The sequence below is a fragment of the Chelon labrosus genome (assembly GCF_963514085.1).
Source record: "Chelon labrosus genome assembly, chromosome: 6".
Taxonomy (NCBI): domain Eukaryota; kingdom Metazoa; phylum Chordata; class Actinopteri; order Mugiliformes; family Mugilidae; genus Chelon; species Chelon labrosus.
Genome location: NC_140342.1, coordinates 10324449 through 10346738, shown reverse-complemented (window position 1 = coordinate 10346738; position 22290 = coordinate 10324449). Strand labels below are relative to the sequence as shown.

General features: G+C 40.8%; 3 protein-coding genes across 4 annotated transcripts; 2 read left to right on the top strand and 1 right to left on the bottom strand.

The window, feature by feature from the left end:
• Positions 1-627: 627 nt before the first annotated feature.
• Positions 628-5625, top strand: LOC311489836 (E3 ubiquitin-protein ligase MARCHF2-like). 2 transcript variants are annotated; one of them, XM_084547136.1, is made up of 5 exons: positions 628-1122; positions 2096-2410; positions 2511-2706; positions 3070-3279; positions 4236-5625. In XM_084547136.1, the coding sequence occupies exons 2-5, from the start codon at positions 2226-2228 to the stop codon at positions 4389-4391; spliced, it is 747 nt and encodes a 248-aa protein (XP_084403262.1). In that variant the 5' UTR covers positions 628-1122; positions 2096-2225; the 3' UTR covers positions 4392-5625. The 2 variants fall into 2 exon arrangements, with proteins under 2 accessions (XP_084403262.1, XP_084403263.1); XM_084547137.1 differs by lacking the exon at positions 628-1122 and adding an exon at positions 1157-1612.
• A 781-nt stretch (positions 5626-6406) lies between these two features.
• On the bottom strand, positions 6407-12723 carry LOC311489790 (ras-related protein Rab-11B). The gene is made up of 5 exons (XM_084547058.1): positions 12437-12723; positions 10430-10625; positions 9589-9782; positions 7580-7660; positions 6407-7141 (listed from the first exon to the last, which is right to left on the bottom strand). Exons 1-5 carry the CDS (start codon positions 12474-12476, stop codon positions 6996-6998), a joined length of 657 nt encoding a protein of 218 aa, XP_084403184.1. The 5' UTR covers positions 12477-12723; the 3' UTR covers positions 6407-6995.
• Positions 12724-13655: 932 nt separating this feature from the next.
• On the top strand, positions 13656-21093 carry LOC311489449 (mitochondrial import inner membrane translocase subunit TIM44-like). Its single transcript, XM_084546525.1, has 13 exons — positions 13656-13758; positions 14793-14897; positions 15054-15218; positions 15331-15411; positions 15620-15769; positions 16057-16190; positions 16304-16389; positions 16666-16758; positions 17039-17163; positions 17743-17793; positions 18256-18345; positions 18531-18641; positions 18966-21093. The coding sequence occupies exons 1-13, from the start codon at positions 13729-13731 to the stop codon at positions 19083-19085; spliced, it is 1341 nt and encodes a 446-aa protein (XP_084402651.1). The 5' UTR covers positions 13656-13728; the 3' UTR covers positions 19086-21093.
• The last annotated feature ends 1197 nt before the right edge of the window (positions 21094-22290 follow it).

Here is a 22290-nt window from a genome sequence, read left to right as displayed (position 1 = left end):
ACCTATTTGTATCACAAATCATACCTGTACTAAACACTTGGATGTTTATCATATTTTCTCATTGTACACATGTACTGTAGATACTGTAATTAATGGAATAAATTTTGAAGGAATTCATCAAAACGCCTTTGGATGTACCAGGACCTCGCCTCTGGAACAAGAGCGCCTCTGAAGTGAACCAGGAAACACTGTGAGGGTTAACAAAATGCTACCACCTAGCGGTTTTAATTGTAGCACAACGTACTGCTGATGCTTTTCTCAGCCTAGAGATAATGGTCTCTCCCTCGTTAAAAATCGAACTACTAACGTGTAAAGACGAAACTGAAACATTTGAATTAAAATACACGCGATGAGCCAAGAGCTCATATATTTGTTTGTGTTATTGAGCCGCTTTACGGCCCCCTCGTTAATTGCTGTTGCAAACGGGCTGAGGCGGTGTTTTTATCTTTGCTCACAGACATCAAAACGTTTGGAGCGATTCTGATTTTACATAAAACCATTTACGTTTCGCTCACTATCACTCTCTATCGCTCACTGTTTTAAGTTACTTTATGCTTTTGAAATAAGGTATGTTCATATTGTGACAACTGAGAAGAGATTATTTACACCAACAACATCATTCGTTTTACAGGCTTCCCGTGTTTACTGGCATCCGTAAAGTAACACGTTCCCAAAAATCTCAACGGATACCTTGTGGGTTTGCAACTACCAACATTTGCCAATCTAATAATCGATTACCGCGTGTAAAATGTTTATGATCCTAATATTATTAATGACCATGAAGGCAGCATCGTGTCACATGACCAGTGCACAGCTGAGGGAAGCTGAGGAAGGCTTGCCCGTTGCTAGCCAATTAGCCGCGTTAGCTGCGTCCGGTAATCCTGACAGAAATAGCTCTTTCTCTTCGCCCTTTCTGACAAAAACGCCCGCGCAAGATACCCTACCAGCCATGGAGAGGATACAGCGCATATGGTCGTCCTTTGTATCCCCCCGTATCGCCATCTTTTGTTTAGATGTCAATGTCATAGTTTGTAGCTAGGGCTGTCCAGTTAGCACAGCTAGCTTGTGTGTGGCCAGCGCAGGGCCAAGGCCAAGGCCAGGCGAGAAAAGGGAGGCCGTCGGGTGAGTAAAATTACGCTAACGTACATCTCGTTTTTCAATACTTTCAGCATCGCCATCATATGTCATCGTGTTGATTTGTTGATTGTCCTGGTTATGTACACGATGTTCTTGTATTCAGACAGATTTAGCCTTAATCGGCCGTTACACATCAACGCTTCTGTGTCAATCATGTACATATCGCCGTAATTATTATCGCTGGGTGTTCATTTTTACCCCATAGTCGAGTAAGAAGAGTAGAAAACGTCCATCTACACTGTCCGTGCGAGTCAGTTTGATCTTTTTTTTTTTTTATAATATGGTGAAACCTTATTTTACTGACGTTACGCTGTAATGCTGTAATGCAGTAACACTGGCTTGCGTGGTTTATTTTGCTTTGAATGCACCAGTACGTTTGCACACTGTAGTATTTGATTGCATCCTTTTTGAGGTAACAGTGTAAGCCTGCGTTGCTGACAGTAACAGTATCGGGGGAGTAATGTTGCAGGGACAGGTAGGTGTACACTCACCCGATGTCCACCTGAAAATCAAACATTTTCTCTGCAGTGTGGTGCACTCCTGCATTTGGTGGAGCCAGCCACATCAACCATGATCATTGTTAAGACTTCATTACATGGAGTAGAAATACACACTACTAGTGCTCCACTTAATAGCTTCGAGATTGAGTCTTTAAACATTTCCTACTTTGGGTTTTTTGTAAAATTGTACCTTGTAAATTTTGACTAAGGGTTGGGAATTTTGTGGTTTTATTGCTATGCTTCAAGATATTTTGTTTATGTGCAGCGTAATCATTCTCCAGGTTTTTGGAACTTAGTAGCTGCAAACCATTTTGTTTGTTTAGTAGGCTGTCACCTTCTGTTTTATCAACATGGCATCACTGAAATGCGTAATCTAATGAGAGGCTTGCATGACTGATTGTTGTACTTGATGTAGTTAAAGTCACACATACTTTGTGTCTTGTTTGTCTACTTTGCAGCATCCACCAAGCAATTGACGGAGGAGGAGGAGAGAGAGAGAGGAGGAGTGGGACATCAAGTTTTGGATCACATCTTCTTTTGACGTCGCCTCCCCCCATCCTCTTCGTCGCTGTCGCCCTCAGATGAGCCATGTCGTCGCCCGGGTGCTGCCACCTACCTGGCTCTCTTTGTGATTATTCTGGGAACGCTGAATCCGATGCCTCCAAGGATTCAGAGGAGTCTGACTCCACTACGCAGGCCCAGTACATCGCCAAGGTTACGGCTAAAGATGGCCGCCCACTCTCCACCGTTGTCAAAGCGGTTAGCTTGCAGAGGTAAAAGAGTGGGAAATGCACACGGGGCCCTCACTGAATACACTGTAACCAAAATGAATTTGGCTTATCGTCTCCGTTGCTGTTCTGTCTTTCTGCACAGTGATGTGGGCATGTGTCGGATTTGTCATGAGGGAGCTGGAGGGGAGACTCTGCTCTCACCCTGTGACTGCACTGGTACACTTGGCAAAGTGCACAAGAGCTGCTTGGAGAAGTGGCTGTCGTCCTCCAACACCAGCTACTGTGAACTTTGCCACACAGAGTTCACTATTGAACGGCGACCGCAACCACTCACACAGGTCAGAGAGGTTTTTACGAGCGTATGTTTTTATGGTACGAGATGGAAATGAGCAACACAAATCTGCTGAATTTGAAGAAGATGTATTCTTTGGCCTTGTACTGATTTAAAACCGCTTTGCAAGAGTCTTAATTTTAAGCTGTGCAGAGTGTGCATCTTCAGCATATTAGTTGATTTGCTTATATTGATGAGTCTGACCTTGTGTGAAGAGCCCTCAGTCCTGAGACTATTTACAGCAGAATTATCAATAAGTTAATGCAGGTAGCTGACACCTCCAAGTCTTTTCTGCAGATTTTGCTGTCATAGTCATCATTAAACTGAGACGCATCCATCACTCAAATCTCTTCATTTTGCTCTTTCTCAGTGGCTGAAGGACCCAGGCCCTCGCAGTGAGAAGCGCACGCTGCTGTGCGACATGGCCTGCTTCCTTCTCATCACGCCCCTGGCAGCTATCTCTGGGTGGCTGTGTCTGAGGGGAGCCCAGGACCACTTGCAACTGAAGAGCAGACTCGAGGCTGTTGGCCTCATTGCCCTCACCATCGCCCTCTTCACTATCTACATCCTCTGGACACTGGTAAACTGCATGTCTAAGTTAATCCTTTGTAACTGAGAGGAACATAATTTCTGCCTTAGTCCCTTTTGGCTTTTTCCCACGATGGGGGCAGCGGTGAACAAATGGTTACAGAAGCTCATTTGAGACCGTAATGTCACTGGTTCAAACCCCCTCTACGGCCATTGTTGAAGTTTCTCAAACAAGCAGCAAGGACTTGACCCCCAAATCAATCACTGGGGACTGCACATGTGGCAGCCCACTGCTCCAAATGTGTACACACAAAAGAGTAACGAACACACTACTCTTTTTGTGTTTGTACAAATGAATGGGGTTGTTTTTCCCAATAAAAGAAAAAACAAGTAGATCCAAGTTTTTTTGGCAGTTTTTAATATGCATGTGTTATGTTTGCCATTTAGATGTGGCAAAAGAGTTGAGATGCAGTATAAAAACAGCACGACGCACAGATTTATTTTCTTCACTTTATTATTGTACAAATAATGGTACTATTTATTTTCCTTGCTTATGACCTTGAATAACATATTGTTAAAGTCAAGCGGGGAGAGACGTGATGGCATGTGCAGCTTGTCAGTCTCTGGCACAGAGCAATCATTTGTTTCGAATGTTGGATAGAAACCACATGCCTGCACATACATGCATAGCTGACTTTACGTTGCACATTTCCTTTACTAGACGTATTTAACTGGGTCATGTTCTTCCAAATAGGCCATGCCGTGAGTCAAAAAGCTTGCTTAGAAACATAATCCTTTAATCTTCAGGAAAAGCATCATTAAAAATGACAAAGAGTCACAGGTTTTCGAGCACCTGCCATGCAGCCCTTGCTGATCATTCCTGCGCTACGTTCGTACAAGTGCGCCTCGGATATCTTTGTGTCAGTTTCATTAACGCCTGTCTTTTTCTCCCTTGCCACCTCCCGTCTCGCCCCCCCCCCTTCCCGCTTTGATTTCATCCAATCTCAGGTGTCCTTTCGGTATCACTGTCAGTTGTACTCGGAGTGGAGGAGGACCAATCAGAAAGTGCGCCTGCTCATGCCCGACATGAAGGGGGCGCACACCACCCAACGCTCTGTGCCGACCAAGTCGACCAAGAAAATGACTGATGAGACGATCGTATGAGTGCTGAGCTTTGGCAAGAGGAATATTTAAAATGAAGCACTCTCTAAAAACAAAATTAATCATATTAATGAACTTTTGCACTTCATACGGACCATTCTGAGAGGAGAGAGAGCTACTTTCTTTTCTTTCTTTTTTTTTTTTCTCTTGGTTGAAGCACTTGATGTAAATTCTTCGGTATTGGCCGACCACAGAAGTGGTTACGGGAAGAACTCATTCCGGAGTCATAGTTGATGGAAGTCGTCACGGGACAGCCAGTGCTGGGATGTTGAACGACTGAACACATGGACAATGGACTAACCAGCCTGACTTAATGTCAGTGACACAAACTTATGAAATACTAAGACACAAGCTAATGTAGCAGGATATAACTGATTGAGCATGCTACTACAGTATAATAGGAAACATATTCACTACCTATAATTCCCCCATGATCCTTCACAATGTATTTAGCTGTGTTCGAACAATGGGTTGACAACAGCCCTGCGGAGGATAATAATCTAAAAACATGATTGACAAAGTCTATCTGTGGATACTTTTTTTTTTTTTTTTTTTTTTTCTCCTTCGACAAGTGGGTGACCGTTGCTCATACCAATGTCCTTGTCTATAATCTGAACCCTTTTTAATCCTGGTAAAGCTTTGCCATTGCTAAAGAGTGAAAATCAAATCATTTCTCTGTTTGGGCAGCAGCTAAGGAATTATGTATTTATCACAGTTGTCTGGGCCAGTGAAGATTGTAGTATATGGGACAACACTAAATCCAGCCGTTAAACGGCCGTGCAGTAATGTACATGGGTAAAGTATTGAAGGTGGTGAAAAGTGTTTACATTCTATAATTGGATGATGTTTCTTCTGTTGTCATAACAGTGCATTAGCAAACAGCCCTGCTCCACTTGTAAATGCACCATTCATCGATTGAGCTGCCTAGCAATGACCAGTAGTAATGTCTTACATCACAAGAGATGCAATTTTAAATAGAGGAGATACAGTGTTCGGAGATTACAGACTTTTGACCTATGTAAAAATACAGATGTGTGACAGCAGGCTGGTGCTTGGTGAAGTATAAAGAAAAACGTGTTTTGAGGTGTCAATCGATGTATGCAGCACATGCTGAACGAAGTATTTTGTGTTATGGTAGTCTTCCTGCTGCATCTCCTGGAAAGTTGGGTTATTGTGCAATAAAACATGAGGGACTCCTGGACTCATAATGTGACATGTGATTTGCTTGGTGGTTTTCGGCGTTGAAGCTTCTAATGATCGTGATGTAGGCCGCGGGAAGCATCTCTAATGATAAATCGCTTCGAGAGTCATACACTGAGATCTTATGATCCTCTATTGTGAATACTGAATGTTTTTCCTATTAATATTTTTTTTGCTGAGAACTTGGACACCATGAATATGACCAGTGGTAGACAGTAACGTATGTACGCATACTGAGGTGAAGGTAGAGCTTGAGTATGTACCTTATATGCTAACTTATAAATCCACTGCATTACATTTCAGGGGCAAAAGTGCACTACACTTATTTTGCATCAGTAATTCCTAGTTACTTTCCACATTTGGTAAAATACACATCATCATATTATATAAATACACGGCTAAAGACTAAAAACAAATGTTCCCAACCTTTTTAATTGCAATGCCTGTGCAGCTGCAATGCAATGAAGCATTGTCCAGTTGGTTTTTGTGACATTTCAATGCGTTGTTAGTGGTTCCACCAAAGAGTGATTTCCTCTTTAAGCTTCCCACGTTGTTTGATTTAAATAGCTGTATGGGGCCTGAGAGATAACTTGAACCTATATTTAAAAAGGAAAATGCCATAGATTCTATCCAGTGGCCACAAAGGGAATATAAATTTGTCTTCTTTCCTAAGCTATTCATTTTGTTATCCTGTGACCTTTTGGAGGGGCCCAACACACAACAGGGGCCGGGAACAACTGCATTAAATATCTGACAGCATGTTAAGTAGTACAACCTTTACCTGCAATCCCAGGAACAAACCATTGGTACAGGATGTCCTTTAGTGTGTGTGATGCTAAAAAACAAAAAACAAAAAAACAAAAAGGACGATGCAAAATAATACTGTAAAATTTAATTTCATGGCATTAATATAATGTATGTGAGCAGACAAGCTATCAAAACAAAAGAATATATTTTACACAAAATGAAATAAGCGTCAGCAGCGTCACAACCACTTTTGAGATGATGACTGAACGAGGAGGAGAGAAGCCCAAAAACAGGACTGCTGGTACGGCTGAAACAGGCAGGATTTGAAACCCAGGTCTCTGACGTGTGATAATAGCTGTCTACCGGGGAAATGGCTAGGCTTACAAGGTCTGAGGCAAGGCTGCTCTGCTACACTATCATGGTTAACTGTGGTAGCTGCTTACGTGGTACCATCCGTCCTGTTTTTGCACTAAACTGTAGCAGACTGTACCTGGGTCAGATTACAATTTGAAATCAATTCTTTCTGGGACTGATCATTTGTGGATTATAATGGAACTGACTCCACTGATCTAAAACACTGCACTCCGGGCACATGGAAGCATATCAACACTGATTTCAACTAATAATTGACCCAGGGGGAGGCGAGACAGTTGCCAGGAGTTACAGGTTCTGACAGCATTGCAGTTTGCTCCCCCTCTGGCCGTCCGTGGTCGGTGGCACGCTGATGTCCACCACGTTGTTTCCCGGGGACTCGTCGTGGGCGGACCGCTCAGCAATCTGTTTCTGCGATACGATGCGGTATATTTCTGTTTATGAAGAAAGAAATTAAAACAGATCAGCTATACTTATATACTTAAAGAGCTCTTGCTTGTTCTACTGATGCCTTAAAAGATTTCCTTTCCAACCAAGTGAGGTACCTAAAACTGAAACAACCTACAGTGATAGCTGAACATCCCACTCACTTGACACATCGCTACGCTGAAATATCAGTTAAAGACTGAAAACCAGAGGTGAAAACAGAGCCATGCCATTACACAAGTTGATACTTCTGTAAAAAATTAACACTGTATGTAAAATAAATAAACAGAACTTCCCACAGTAAGAGGAAGTTGCACAAATAAAGGTTACCAGTAGAGCTGCTCATAGCTGTCCTCCACTGATGTCACCAACTAATTTTAAAACAGACTTTTAACTTATGCTGCCAGTTCTTATTTCTGACATATCGCCTCTGCTCACAAGTATACCTGTTAGAATATTCTTGAAGGCTTCTTCAACATTTGTCGAGTCCAAGGCCGAAGTTTCTATGAATGACAGATTGTTCTTCTCTGCGGAGTCAGAAAGAAAGGTAAAAATTTGTCAGCAATAGAAGCTCACTGTTCATTATTACAGTCACTCCACAAAATAACCCCATTCTGCAGTGAGTCAGAAGCAGTCCGTTTGTTTTCGTGTGAAGCAAGTCGACATGTGTATCATGGTGCAAATGCAGTTCTCACAACTACTGACTCTTTTAAGCTAGTACATTTTTCTAGTGACATCCAAGTGCATATTAAAAAAAACTTTTTTTCATATATTTCTTCTAAATATATGCCCTTACAAAGAGGCAATCTCTAGAATTTTCATTTACATAAATATCTCACACAACTATTTCCAAATGAGGTAACACTCTGGTGAGTGAGTCTATGCCCCACTGATAATATTTGCTGTGTATCTTGTCATTATTAGTGTCTGTGATGATGTTCTAAAACAACACGCTGTAATGGGTCACTGCAAATATAATAAGAGATATCTGGAATGATAAACTGTCCTCATAAACCATAAGATTCAAATGAAAATCAAACATGGTCCTACATGATCCTGCAGCTTCACATTCAAAGCATTTAACTGTCAAAACACAAGTTGACTTGGATTATTAAGTAGTCACAACAAACGAAATTTGTTGGTTTGTAAACTTAGCCTTTAACAGTCATTACTGGCGTTCTTTGACAGTTGATATGTTTGAAGTGTTGCAGGGAGTTACAGAACAAGACAGAGAAGCCTCAGTGATCTACTAGATGAAGAGCTGCAGGCGACAGGCTGCACACCTCAGGCTTCTCACTACCTCCTCTGTGTGCCCTACTGTTCACAGACCCAAGTTGTGCAACATCAAATCAGATAATATTTTCTCACAGAATGATGTAAAGAAGGACCAGTAATTAGTTTTGCTGCAGACTTCTGTGAGCTGTAATATAAAACTATGTTTGCTGTTAGCGCCACCAACTAAAGCTGTTGCCAAAATCTACAAGAATGTTAAATATTTGTGAAGTGTATTCAGTTTATCCATTAAGGACAGGTTATTACGCATTAAAGGGGAACTACTGTTTTTAACAACCTGGACCTTATTTCTGGCATAAAATACGATCGTTTACTCACCCATATAACTTTTTGTGTAATTTATAGTCCTTCGGGAGATATTTAGATCTGCGTATATCCATATAGCGGGAGTGACTGGGGCACCGAAATGCAGCCTCTAAATAACTCATTATCTGCCGCGAAACTCGTTCATTTCACCAATATTTTGTTATCGTACGCTAGTGCTATTCCCTGTTGAGTCCGGAGTTACCTGTTATCATCATCCAGGGTCTGTAGATTGACCAACAGACCCTGGATGATGTAATCTCTAACCGCCGCGTGCACCCGCACCGGTCGGCTTGTTTACCTGTAATTTGCTACTGCTAGTTTTTTGCAACATGGCTGAATATTTTTCCGAATTTAAGGTTGTGGATGAACCATAGCAGTAGCAAATTACAAGTAAACAAGCCGACCGTCGCGGGTGCATTATTTAGAGGCTGCGTTTCGGTGCCCCAGTCACTCCCACTATATGGATATACACAGATCTAAATATCTCCCGAAGGACTACAAATTACACAAAAAGTTATATGGGTGAGTAAATGATCGTATTTTATGCCAGAAATAAGGTCCAGGTTGTAAAAAACAGTAGTTCCCCTTTAGGAAGAAGTGTAACAAAACATACACAGAAGTTACTGCAGAAAGGATTTAATTTCAGAAACAGCAAGAGGACAATTTTTCATAGCTTTTCATAGCAATTTTTTTATATAATTTTGGGTCCTATGATTTTCTTTAACCATAATGTATTAAAATATTATAAAAACAGTAAACACAAGAGAGAAAGCTCTAAGCTCTAAACTCTAAACTCGTGCCGCTAAAGAAGTCCAAAATTTACACTTCTGCTTTATCTTTTTGTAAATTCCAGTACCTGCAAAGGCCCGGGCTTCGTCTGTGGGCACGGCCCTGAGGTGGCGCAGGTCGCTCTTGTTGCCAACCAGCATAATGACGATGTTGTTGTCAGCATGATCCCTTAGCTCCTTCAGCCAGCGCTCCACATTCTCATAGGTCAGGTGTTTGGCTATATCATATACTAACAGCGCCCCCACAGCTCCTCTGTAGTACCTGGAGACCAAAGACACATTTTACCAATGAAATCTCAGATCTATTACATCTTAATAGAAGGACTTTTTTGTGTCAGTAAGCCCTAATTTTCTTACCACTACTGTGATTGTTTGAACATTATTATATCTTAACATTGACACTGGCTCATACTTTTTCTCCACGAGGTCCATTTAGTAGCTGTTCTGGAGGTATTGGTCCTATCACATGGCCTTCATCAGTAGGTTGAGTTTGAAGATGTGTTTTCAAATGGTCAGAAAATAAGGAAAATGTGTAAATTCCTCCAGTTTATGAAGATGGTCAAAAGCTAAAAAATTTCCCTTGTGGAGAGGTTGTCTTCTCGGTTACTTTCATTTTTAGACTTTCATGACCGACATGCATAATTACTCATGCAGTTTATCAACTTCCCTTATGTGTTTACGGCATTAAGTGGGATGATCAGTTTCTTGCTCAAGAACATTTGACTGTTAAGTGAGCAGCAGTTGCATCCACTTCTTTAACCGTTGCAGAAAACACTCAGCTATGTGTCTCGTTCTGCTCTGAAGGCTAGAGTGTCAGTTGTGACTGCACCACTGAAGCACTTCCCCACACTGGGGGGGGGGTGTTAGGTAACATGCAGACGTATCTGCACAACACAAGGACGGACTCACGCTGAGGTGATGGCTCTGTAACGCTCCTGTCCCGCTGTATCCCAGATCTGCGCTTTTATCGTCTTGCCATCCACCTGGATGCTGCGTGTGGCAAACTCCACCCCGATAGTGCTCTTGCTCTCGAGATTGAACTCATTTCGCGTGAACCGAGAGAGCAGGTTGCTCTTCCCTACGCCCGAGTCTCCAATTAACACAACTGCGAAGACAAATAAGAGGAGATGAGGCAATGGTTTGTAGTGCATGTGCAATGGAAGAAGTAGGAGGTGAATAGATTACAAAGCTTAAGTCAACATAACCTTATGGTGTAACTCTGAGGTGCTTGAAATGCCTCATTGCAGTCCTAAACATCATGGAAAGTACTAATGTGGAGGAACTGAAATGCCATTTTTTCCATTATGAGTAGAGTCTTAGCAGCCTTTGGTAACACAACAGCAAAGCTTGTAAAGTGTAGAGTCAAAAAGCAATCACCTACATAACACGTAATCCAAACAATAATTAAAACTTGCACTTTCAGAAAGATGGTCCTTCAAAGAACTGTTGATTCATCAGTGGTTCTCTGCAAAACCAACAAAACACTATTGGATTATAAAAGCCTTTTAGTTTGTATGGGTAGTAAGTAATGGGTTTAGCTTTTACACTACACTTGTAACAGACAGCATACACTGGATCATGCACAGATCAAGAGGTTAATCTGGACAGAACTCACTGAGTGACACTTAGTAAATGGACAGCTGACATTTTCCTGACAGCACTCAGATAGTGAAGCTTTAATCTGATGTTAATTTGTTTAGTCTTCATTTAGAACTCAAAACTCAACAGGTAGCGACAATAAAGACCAAAGGAATGTTATAGGTGCATAGAAATAACTGCAGATGCCATAAGTTGACTACAAAGTCACTGTTGCACTGACAACATCAATTGCTTATTAACAAGCCCTGTTGTTTGTGCTTTGTTTTAAGCTACGGTGAATCAGTCAGTGAAGGAAAGTGATTGATCCGGCTCAGACTGGGATGTGCTGTAGTCAGGACTGGGCTGAGGGAGCTGCTGTGCAGTGAACAGCAGCAGAGGTGGAGTCTTTTTGTTTTCCTTCTCCCTGAACAAAAGGAAACAGAGCCGAACTTTGTCCCCGTCGACATCGTGCCGGTCCGGGCTGCAGGAAGCTGATAACAGGCTTCATCAAAACCTGAATCGACAGTTTCAGGCCGCCTTGCCCTTCCTGTTTCAGGCCGGGCACACAGACGATGGCTCGGGCAGAGAGAGACAAGAGAGGGAGAGAGATGGAGGGAGGGAGAGAGAGAGCCCTCGCCTCCGGCAGATGCCCTATTCATCCCACAGAGGATACTTTGTTACATCTAAATGGCCTTTTGGCTTCTACAGGCCCGGGATGTTAATGTGCCACAGGAGCTGATATCACGATCAAAGGCAGGCTTTCTGGATTCAAGTAAAGATAAACATGGACCTGAGTCTGGTACCGCTCCTGTCTTCAGTGACAATCTCCCAGGCCCATTGATTGTCATAATAAACCAGAAGTTACGAGGTGCTGCATTTGCAGTGTCAGTAATAACTGGCCGAGTTCCTCCTCATCTTATTGATCAGCAGAGGTAGAGGCTAATAGGCCTTTAATCAGAGTCATGGTGAGGAATGAGGAGAAAACTGTTATTCAATAAAAGGAATCTGTTCACCCTGCTCTATGATTAAAGTTTAAATAAAAAAGGGCTGAGCCCGGTTAGGGTGTTACATCCATTACCTATAAATATAGCTGCAGGCGTTGCAATGTTACAATGACAGCATTATGTTGTAATAACAGCAACCGACTATCATCCGGGCAGTTTCTCATGAAAAAAAAAACTGTCTGCTTTGAAAAGACACACAGCTGCTCAGCGAAAATGGCACAATAAGATTTACAGGCATTTATAAAGCATAGCTTTGTCGGTGTGAGCCTATGTAAAGGGGAATGCAGTCATCTTTTTTTTTTCTTTGCTTTTTTTTTTTTTTTTTTTTTTTTACCTTTGAACAAGAAATCGTATTCATCGTCTCGGTTCCCCATTCTAGACGAGGCCGCTCCAACGCTTGTCTCCGGAAGAGGATGCGTGGAAAGTGAGGGAATGAATTTTCGCTATATGCCAGAAAAAATATGGTAAAGATTTGAGCTCAGACTCTGCGCCAGTGTTAGCTGTCAAGGCGAGCTGGCCGCAGAAAGGGAGAGCTCCTAAACTCTGCAGAGGGAGGGGAGGAGTCCCTGCAGTTCACATACCTGCCTGACGGGGGCGCCCTCTACTGACATGCCAGCAGATACCATTCATCTGGGGCTGAATCAGATACACACAGTCTGAATGAAAACAAACTTAGGAAACCTTAAATTAGGGTCACATTGTTTGATGATAGACAGGGTATGAGTATGTGTGTAATTATTATAACATCCGTAACAAAAATACAACTTCAGCTTTATCAGGTGAACTCAAGGCCAACTGTAAATCTCATTCTATATTAAGAAATTATATTGTAGAGCAGTTATGGTGGAGATATGACATTCTTTAGGAGAAACTGAATTCAATTAAGAAATTATAATAAAGAAACACACAATAATAAAGGATAAGTTATATTAATAAATTATAATGATGGAGCCATAATAAATATTCTGATAATGAAGTAACTTCTATTTAATTTATCAGTGAATCTGTGTAATTACATAAAAGATGATGGAGTGGATATTTCCCATAAGAAAATACGTCAGAACTTGTTTATATAATACATAAAAAGTCACATAAAGTGTGTAGGTTTTAAATTGTAAACGTTCTAATAAGATTTACCATTATAAAAACGTTTCATAAATATAACACAAATAATAATTTAAAAAAAACTCAAACAAAGGCTCCATAAACGGAAAGTACAACAAACTCAAAGCACATGTTAACCCTGTCAGACTGACTGTGTTTTACAGTGTGCTTTTTAAATAACAACAACAGTGAGTCCAAGGACACCAAATTCTCAGATGATGATTTATTGTGACACGCTGGGACATTTTCTGAGGCGTAGATAAGTTAAAATCAAAATGATCTGTTGTTGTCTATTGAGTCAATGATGTCAACTTCACCTTCAAAAACTATTATTAATATTATTCGAGTTTCCAAGTGCTCTTTTATAAAAACTGTAGTATCTGGGCATCGTTATTTAAACAGTAACAGCTTCCTGACACAAGGCCCCGCCCCTTGCCGGCAATCTCTTTTCCCATTGGTCAAGCGCAACGTCAGCTGCTGCAGGAAGGACGCACGTGCTTCTCCGCGCATTTCAAGACCAAGATGGCAGCCTCCGTGTGTCGGTGCTACGAGGTTAGACAACCATTCATGTCCTTCATTGCAGCTCTCTAGTCTCCGCCAAATAATTTGGTGAAGGCAACTAGCCCTCCTAGCTCTGTGATTATTGTAATCATGTCAACTTATGTTTTTAGGTTGTTTTTTAGGGTGTTTTTATGCAGATACAGCGCGAGATGTGTGTTATAAAAGGCCGTGTTGCATCAGACGTATAGCAGATGTTCTCAGTATTTTAGTTTAATTATCAAAGGCTAAAATCAAATCCCAGATTTAACTAGTCTGTGAAGTGCATTGTCAGCGTCTATGTGTTAAAAACCTGTACGTTATAGCGACAACGGTGACCATTTGGTTAAATTTAATCATATTGTGCGCCCCGTGTCAGTACAAATGCTCTAATTACTCCTAATTGCATACTTGTACAGCAGTTAGGAAGCATGGTGCCTCTACAATACTGTTATATTAGAGGATACACTGTATGAAATAGACCAAGAGGTGCAACCAGATGTTATAAGGTGAGGTACTGGAGTTGTACAGACAAATCAGCAGCACTGACATTTGTAAATATCTTAATAACTAATATCTAAAAGTATGTGGTAAGAAATTGTTAAAACATTTGTAAATACAATACATCTGAAATTTGAAACTGTTTTATATCTCCTACTATTGAGATAAAGATATGTGACAAATGAGACTTGTCTCCTACAGTGAGGACAGTAATTTTCTTTATGCCATTTTTTCAGCATAATTTTGATCCTATGAGCCTAAAGTAAAGAGCCATTGCAGAGCTACCAAAAATACTGAAAAGTCATTGATTGGTATGAGTCTCTTCCAGGATTAAAAAATATCTACATCCAGAAGTACAAAATGAATATACTGTGGATGCTGCAGTCACCAGATCTCAACATTTAGTAGTAATTTGCACACAGGTTTTTTCAGCTGGCATCTTCAAAACAACAAATAAAGAAATGTCTTGTGCTGTTTATCTCTCCAGTGTTGAAACAACAGTTACATATACATAGATGAAGGTGTCTAACACTGTCTCTCCATCGCAGCTGATTGGCAGAAATGCCTTGGCCCTCTGCTCTCGGCCTCTGGTCTCCTCAGTGTGGAGAGGAGAAGCTTACAGATTACACAGGAGTCCAGCTGCAGCTGTGCAGGTACACACTCCCATTCACCTTCAGGTGACTAATGATTACATCGGTGTAAATGAGCAGTTGTTTGTGTAACTTTTTTCCTCTATTTTTTTAATGTAGCTATTTCACCAATGCATCTGTCTGCCCAACCAAACTCCTGCTCTCTGTGTGTTTCTTTAGGTGCGATATTCTTCAGGACGTAAAGGTTTTCTGGGAGAGTTGGTTGACAACATTCGTCAGGAGTTGAATAAGAATCAGGAGATGAAGGAAAACATAAAGAAGTTCAGAGAGGAGGCCAAGAGGCTTGAGGAGTCCGATGCCCTCCAGCAGGCCCGCAAGAAATATGTAAGAACATTATTTGGTTACTAGCCTCAGTTATTTTATAACATTATTTTATAACATCATTCTTGGAAAAAGTATGGTTTGAATGGTGGAGATGTTTTTTTTTCGTCATTAGAAATCTATAGAGGCTGAGACAGTGAAGACCTCAGAGGTGTTTAAGAAGACTTTTGGCTCCTTATCAGAGACTGTCAAGGAGGTGAGTGTCAGAACTTCCTCTGGTATAACTGGAAATAATTAGTGCAAGAAAACAGACACCTGAACGAGCTTGTATGGTTGCTCTGAATCTACACATAACGTACACAATATATAAAAGCACACTTGATTGATATTGCAGGGTTGTCTGTTTTATGTTTTATATGCCTATAACCCTCATTGACTGTAGTTTTGTGGCATTTTCTCCAAAGGGACTTGAAGGTGTGAGTCGCACTGACATTGGGAAGAAGATTAAGGAAGGTGTGGAGGAGGCAACCAAGACGGCCATGCACTCTGCCGGGTCTGTCTCCAAAGGAGGAGAAAAACTGGGCAAGACCAGTGCATTCAAGGTCATCTCACAGGTCAGAGGAAAAACCTTCATTCAATAGCTTCACTAGAGGAGCATCTCATATCATGACCTTTACGTTGTAGTTGGTGTTGCTATAAAATTTGCAGTTTGCTGCCGTAGTATTGTAGTTAAAATGTGTTCTGTTTTCAGTGCAGTAGAGGAGAAACAATGCGTAAATGTGTTTTCTAATTCAAACATTATCTTGTTGATGCATTTATTTAACTGATATGGGATTTTAAAACATACAGTTTAGACATACTAGACTATGTTTCTAATAAAATATCACTGTCCACTCTGCAGGGTGTGGAAACCATGAAGAAAGAGATAGATGTTGGTGACGCTGGTCCTTACCGGGCTCCTTCTCAGCTGAGGAAGAGGAGCGACTTCTCATCTAAAGGAGCAGACAGTGACACCAGAGTGTTTGAGGCTAACGAGTGAGTAAACTCTGTTTTCACTCTGATCACTTCTATCTTAAAGGAGCTGCATAACATCAGCAATTTTACACCTCCTTAATGATGTGTGGTCTTCTTGCTTTTTTGTGACACAGAGAGGATATGGGTGTTGTTCTCCACAAGGATTCAAAGTGGTACCAGCAGTGGAAGGACTTCAAGGACAATAATGTTGTTTTTAACAGTAAGTAAATCCTCTGGAGACACTGTGGGGTTAGAATTACATAATAGACCACCCAGTATGAGTATGTGTAGTTTCAGTTAAAGGCAGTAGGTGGCAGCAGATCGTTTACAGTTGGTAGCTTGAAAAAACCAATGCTGTGCACACATCATCCAGACAGTGAGTCATGTACCTGTACCACTGTTGGATTTATTCACTATTTTCACATCAAAAACTCTTACACATATACATTTAAGTAACTTATCCTCACTCAAGCATGTTCTCTTTAATTTCTGACAGGATTCTTTGAGATGAAGATGAAATATGATGAAAGTGACAATTCCCTCATCAGAGCATCCAGAGCTGTAACCGACAGAGTCACTGACTTTCTCGGTAAGGCTCCACCGTGTTCAACTTTTGATTTAGCAGCTGCTTGTGACTGTCACCTGTTCTATGTGATTATTCTGACCAAAGTGCTGGAAGGAAAGAAAGAAAAGTTGGAATCGTGTTTCCTTATAAAACCAATGAGAAAGTTTCCCAAGCTACGGTGTGACCATAACATCTCTGTGTTGTGGGAAAAGTTTCAGAAGTTAAAACATAACATATTCCATTCGTCGTACTGAGTGACGTCTCTTTGTTGCTGCTGCTGATGTTGTTTGTTGCTTGTTTCCAGGTGGTCTTTTCTCTAAAACAGAAATGTCAGAAGTCCTGACAGAGATTGTGAAGGCGGACCCCAAATTTGACAAAGACTCTTTTCTCAAACAGTGCGAGAAAGATATCATTCCTAACATACTGGAGGTAAACAGACTCTTGATCGTCTATCTACTCTCTCTCCTTGATTCTGAATGCTTCCTCTTTCATGCTCTTCTCTTTGCTCAATACCTGAGTAATAATTTACAGAGGAGGCTAAGAATGGAGTTATTGACAAAGGCCTCACTTCATTAAGCACTGAGCTCCAGCATACATCAGATCCAGTAAATTAATTTTTGACTTCTCCTGTTAGAGTTGATGAAGTTAAGCTCTTGCATGACTAGGAATTTAAAGGAGCTAAACCACTGATGTCCCAATCACATCATATTTAATAAATGAAATACTGTTCCAGTTTAGAACAACTAAGCCAGGGATGGAGCCTTGCAGTGAGCTGGCAGCCACAATTCAATTCAAAATGCGTGTACAGACATCTAATTACACTAAATGTGGTTTCATGGAATGAAAATCTGTCGTGATTTAGACTACTGAAAAACCCAGTTGGTTATGGTTACTTTAGTAATTGACTTATTATTGAGTAAGTCTAAACGTACTGCCAAAGATCACTTATGAAATAGCTGTGTGATGTTGTGAACCACTGATAACTCTGTGTCTCTGTCCTTTCTGCAGGCTATGATCCGTGGAGAGCTGGATGTGTTGAAGGACTGGTGCTATGAAGCTGTAAGTTTTACACCATCACCTCAACATTAGTGTTTAGTCAGTTGTTAAGCCTTGGTCGTACTCCAGGAATGATTTCCAAACATACTACAATCAGGCGTACATGGGCACACATGCTCATGATGTCTACCCGCTGACCGCTAGAACACATGCTCACTGAGTTTGGCTGTAAAACATATAAAAATGAAACTGTAGGCAGATGACGAAATTTAAGTCGCTCAGACCCATGTGGATACAGAAACCTTACATTTGTCTTTACGAAGTCATTATACTGGTGATAATGTTTTGCATTCCGCATGATTTTAGGTATGTTATGTTCGTTTTAATACCTTTCTGCCTTGTTTTTTTATTTATCTATTTGCAAATATGCATAATCGCCTTTTTCAACATAGTAACCATCTTGAATTAACTGACTTTAGCGGTGAACAATGTGTGTGAAGTGTAATTTCTTATGTATGTCTTCAGACGTACAGTCAGCTGGCTCATCCCATCCAACAGGCCAGAGCTCTGGGACTTCTCTTCCAGTCTAAAATCCTCGACATTGATAACATAGATGTAAGTACTTTCACTCCTTCACATTAACAATCGTCCACCTGGTGTTACACTGTACTTCTTTCCTTTGTGTTTTTCTCTCTCTGTTCTTTACTTGCCACTTAATAAATCCCGTTGCTGCAGAAAGCTACAATAACTTATTTAGTTATTCTCATTTTATTTGCTTGTTCACTATCTCTCTCTGTTAGCTTGCCATGGGTAAGATGATGGACCAGGGTCCAGTGCTGATCATCACCTTCCAGGCTCAGGTCGTCATGGTGATCCGCAGCCCCAAAGGAGATATTGTCGAGGGAGATCCGGTCAGTCAACACATAACTGTATCACTAGAATAGTGAATCTGATAGATACGGCCATAGCTGCTTCAGAGAAGTAAACTGACTGAAATCACATCAGCAACCTAATCTAATGTACTGAAGTTTAAACTACTGACAATGTTAAATGTCTCAAAAATATTAACATATATTGTCATACAGCCTCATCACTAGCCAAATGAAAAAATGTTTAATGGGTTGTGGTTGTTGGTTGTTTTAGATCTGTAATATGAACCTAAGTCTAGAAGAGCCCTCCAGCCTCTCTATACTGACTCTACAGAACTGACCCTGTGCTCTTCTCCTCCTCAACAGGAGAAGGTTATGAGGATGATGTATGTATGGGCGTTGTGTCGCGACCAGGAGGAGCTGAACCCCAACGCAGCCTGGAGACTCCTGGACATCTCTGCCTCCAGCACTGAACAGGTTCTCTAAGAGGAGGAGAAGGAGGAGGAGGAGGAAGACAGGTGAAAAGGTTCACCTGGAACACAAAAACTGAGTGCAGAAAATACCAAGATGTACCTGGAATACCTGCACATCCTACATACATTAACTTAAGAGGGCAGAGTGAAACTCTGCTGCCATGCCAGAGACTATTTGCACATACTCCCATTTCCCATCGGTACCCAGAGGATTTATGTGCCCTTTTACATATATGACCACCCTCTGGCAGAAAAGTGTACATGGGGATATAACGTATTCACTGAAATCTGTGCTTCCAGTTATGTGTTTAGTCTCTCGCACTAGTCAGCTCAGTGTTTGGGCTGATTGGTGTGGGAATATAGTACCTAAACATTCATCTGGGACTGAAACTAGTAGGAGCCTGCATTGTGCCATCCTGTGGTACAGCACGTCCTTAAGAGTTGTGTGGCAAAATGCAACAAGATCCCAATACAGGTGGTGGAAAAAAGTCATATATCATCTCTCTGGTCCAGAGCCTTAACCAGGATTAATTCTTGCCCCCATCTTTGTCAAATACTGGAGCCAGAAGTTGAAAATGTGGACACTGGTGTGGAGTTGTGTACTGTGTCCACACAGCGTGAGCAACATGTTAGCAGCAACTTCTGTGTCTACACAGGATGCATTCAGGTTCAGTAATAACAATGGGTCACTTGTACTCAGAGACCAAAACACAATCGTTACCACTACTACTAGTTGTTACAGGTGTTAAAAAAGAAAGAATGAAAAAAAAAAAAAAAAGGCTTGATGCATAAAACTGTGTTTCAGGTCACATTAACGTAAGCACTGTATAAAATAGAAGTCATTTTCCAACAAATGTGTGAGACATGGGCAACTGAAAAATTGTGTTGACACGACATTAACAGCATATAACAGGCAGCAACCACTGATGACTGATGTTCAGTGTCTCCTCAGTGAAACAACTACTTTTAAAATCACCCTAAAAGTACAGAATGGAAGTGAAGCCAGACAGTTTATAATCAGATAAACTGAGTTTTAAGATACGTCTGCTCTGACTTCAAAATTCAGCTATGGTGGTTTCTGCTTTGTTCTGATGGTTCTCACATACTAAACCTACCGAAAGCTAAATAAATATAAAATAAGATGAAGACTTAAATGTTAAACAAAGGATGTAATGATTTGTTTATTCAGGTCAGTCCTGTCATATATGTGAAAAGAGCCCGATATACTGCATCTGGGTGACAGTTTATGCTTGTGTTTCTTTGCTGTGCATTGTGAAATGGAGCATGCATTTTCTCATGATGCAGTGCGTTCAGAATTAGGATCACATCTACATATTAATATATGCTCGTAACTTGTGTCAAATGCAGAGTATTACTTCTGTATAAGCTGACATGGGACCACATCCAACCATCCATCATCAAAGCAGCTTCAGTGTTTGAGGATCATTTGCACAATTCTCAGCTCTTTGTCTTATTGAACTGTTTGGTTTACGTTGGGGTAACTGGAAAACTTGAATGAGTATTGTGCCGACTGCTCTGTTGTACTGTTGTTATTGACATTTATACTGAGTGATGATGTGAGCTTCTTCCCACATCAGTGAAGATTGAACACATTAGGACTGTACTGTAATTCTGTTTCAGTTTTATTCAGCTGGATGAATGTCTTTTAGTTAAAGACCATGTGGTACCTCCACATTAAAAAGCTCAAAATCTTTGTGTTTTTTTTTTTAAAGCAGATGCCATTAATGGTCTGGGGGAAAAAAAAGTTTTTCTGACAGTGATAGTCACAAGTTCTGTGTGTATTCTCATGTGTTAAAAAAAAAAATAACATTTTGCGGTTGTATTTGTGTCTCTTCTAGGGGCAACAATGAAACCACCAATAAGACTCATCTTAAAATGTGCACTTGTGGTTATTAAAGTCAAACAATAGGTGAGGTTACTCTTTGGTTAGAGACAAAGTAGCAGCACAGCTTAAAATCGACAATGTCATTTTGTCAGTATCAATATTTATGATGTAGATATTTATGGTTCCCAATAAATATTTATGTACATTTTTTTTTTTATTCTTAAATATCAATTGCCAAAAGTCCAAGTCTTTTTGATTTAATGATCATTAAGCTTTTTGTCTGACATCACCATCAGGAGAAACTTCATTTACTTCCACTACCTGTAAGGCCCAGTATGTGACACAGTTCACAATGTTTATATGGTTTTATGAGACTTAGCAGATTTAGTCATGTTTCTTTAATATATACTGTAGATGAAGTCATACATGCTCCAGACATAAAGCTGTGAGAACGACATCAAGTTAATCCATTAATGTCAAATTTGGCATTTTTTCTTTGTAGTTGTAAACGATAATAAAGATAAATTCTAATACATTTTGAAGTTGGCCAGGTTTACACTAAATGAAAACAGACCCAGCCTGTTAAACTCCTTCTCCTGGGTAATAATGTTGTGGGACACAGTGGTTCAGGAAACAACAGAGTCTGCTTTCTGCCACATTTCCCTGTGATTATGAGAAACTGTCTGCACCGTATAGTGTATATCCACGTTTATACAAATTTTGTCTTTTGAGTTGACCAAAGAAAAATATATTCATGGGTTTTTCTATTCCTGTCCAGTCGTGTGCCGGCCTGCTGAATAAAGAGTGGTGTATCACGATTTGCTTCGTCCAGTCTTTGTCAGCAGCTCTGAACGCATCTGGTGTTTGTGCTCACAGGGGAAAATTAAACTCTGCACGCAGGGTGTGTGTGTGTCTTTTGTTTTCTCATTTTAAAAACTGACATGCTTTGATATATAGTCCATGGATCCGACCATTGACGGCGGTTGATAAACTTATGGATTAGGTAGTACAGGGATGATAGATCAGGCTTTAAATAACACATGCCTGTAGATTCACACACAGGGCCGATATATATATAGGGGACCTCATCCCACAGCTGTCTGTTGTGATGAATGACTTGGGACGTCCTTATGCTAACTAACCTCTCCCAGTCCTCCAAAGTCGACTAGCTTTTCTAGGCTGCAACTGAAGAGTGGACGCCCGTAAACAAGCACAAGCTCTAAGAACTAAATCAAACCTCATCACTGCCAGTTAATGGTATCATCAAGTTTCTGCTGCATATCTTCAGACAAGGGAAACCCTTTACGTCACAGGATAAAGTGAGAGCATCCACATGGAAAAATCCCCCTGAGCAACGAGTACACTTGTCGTA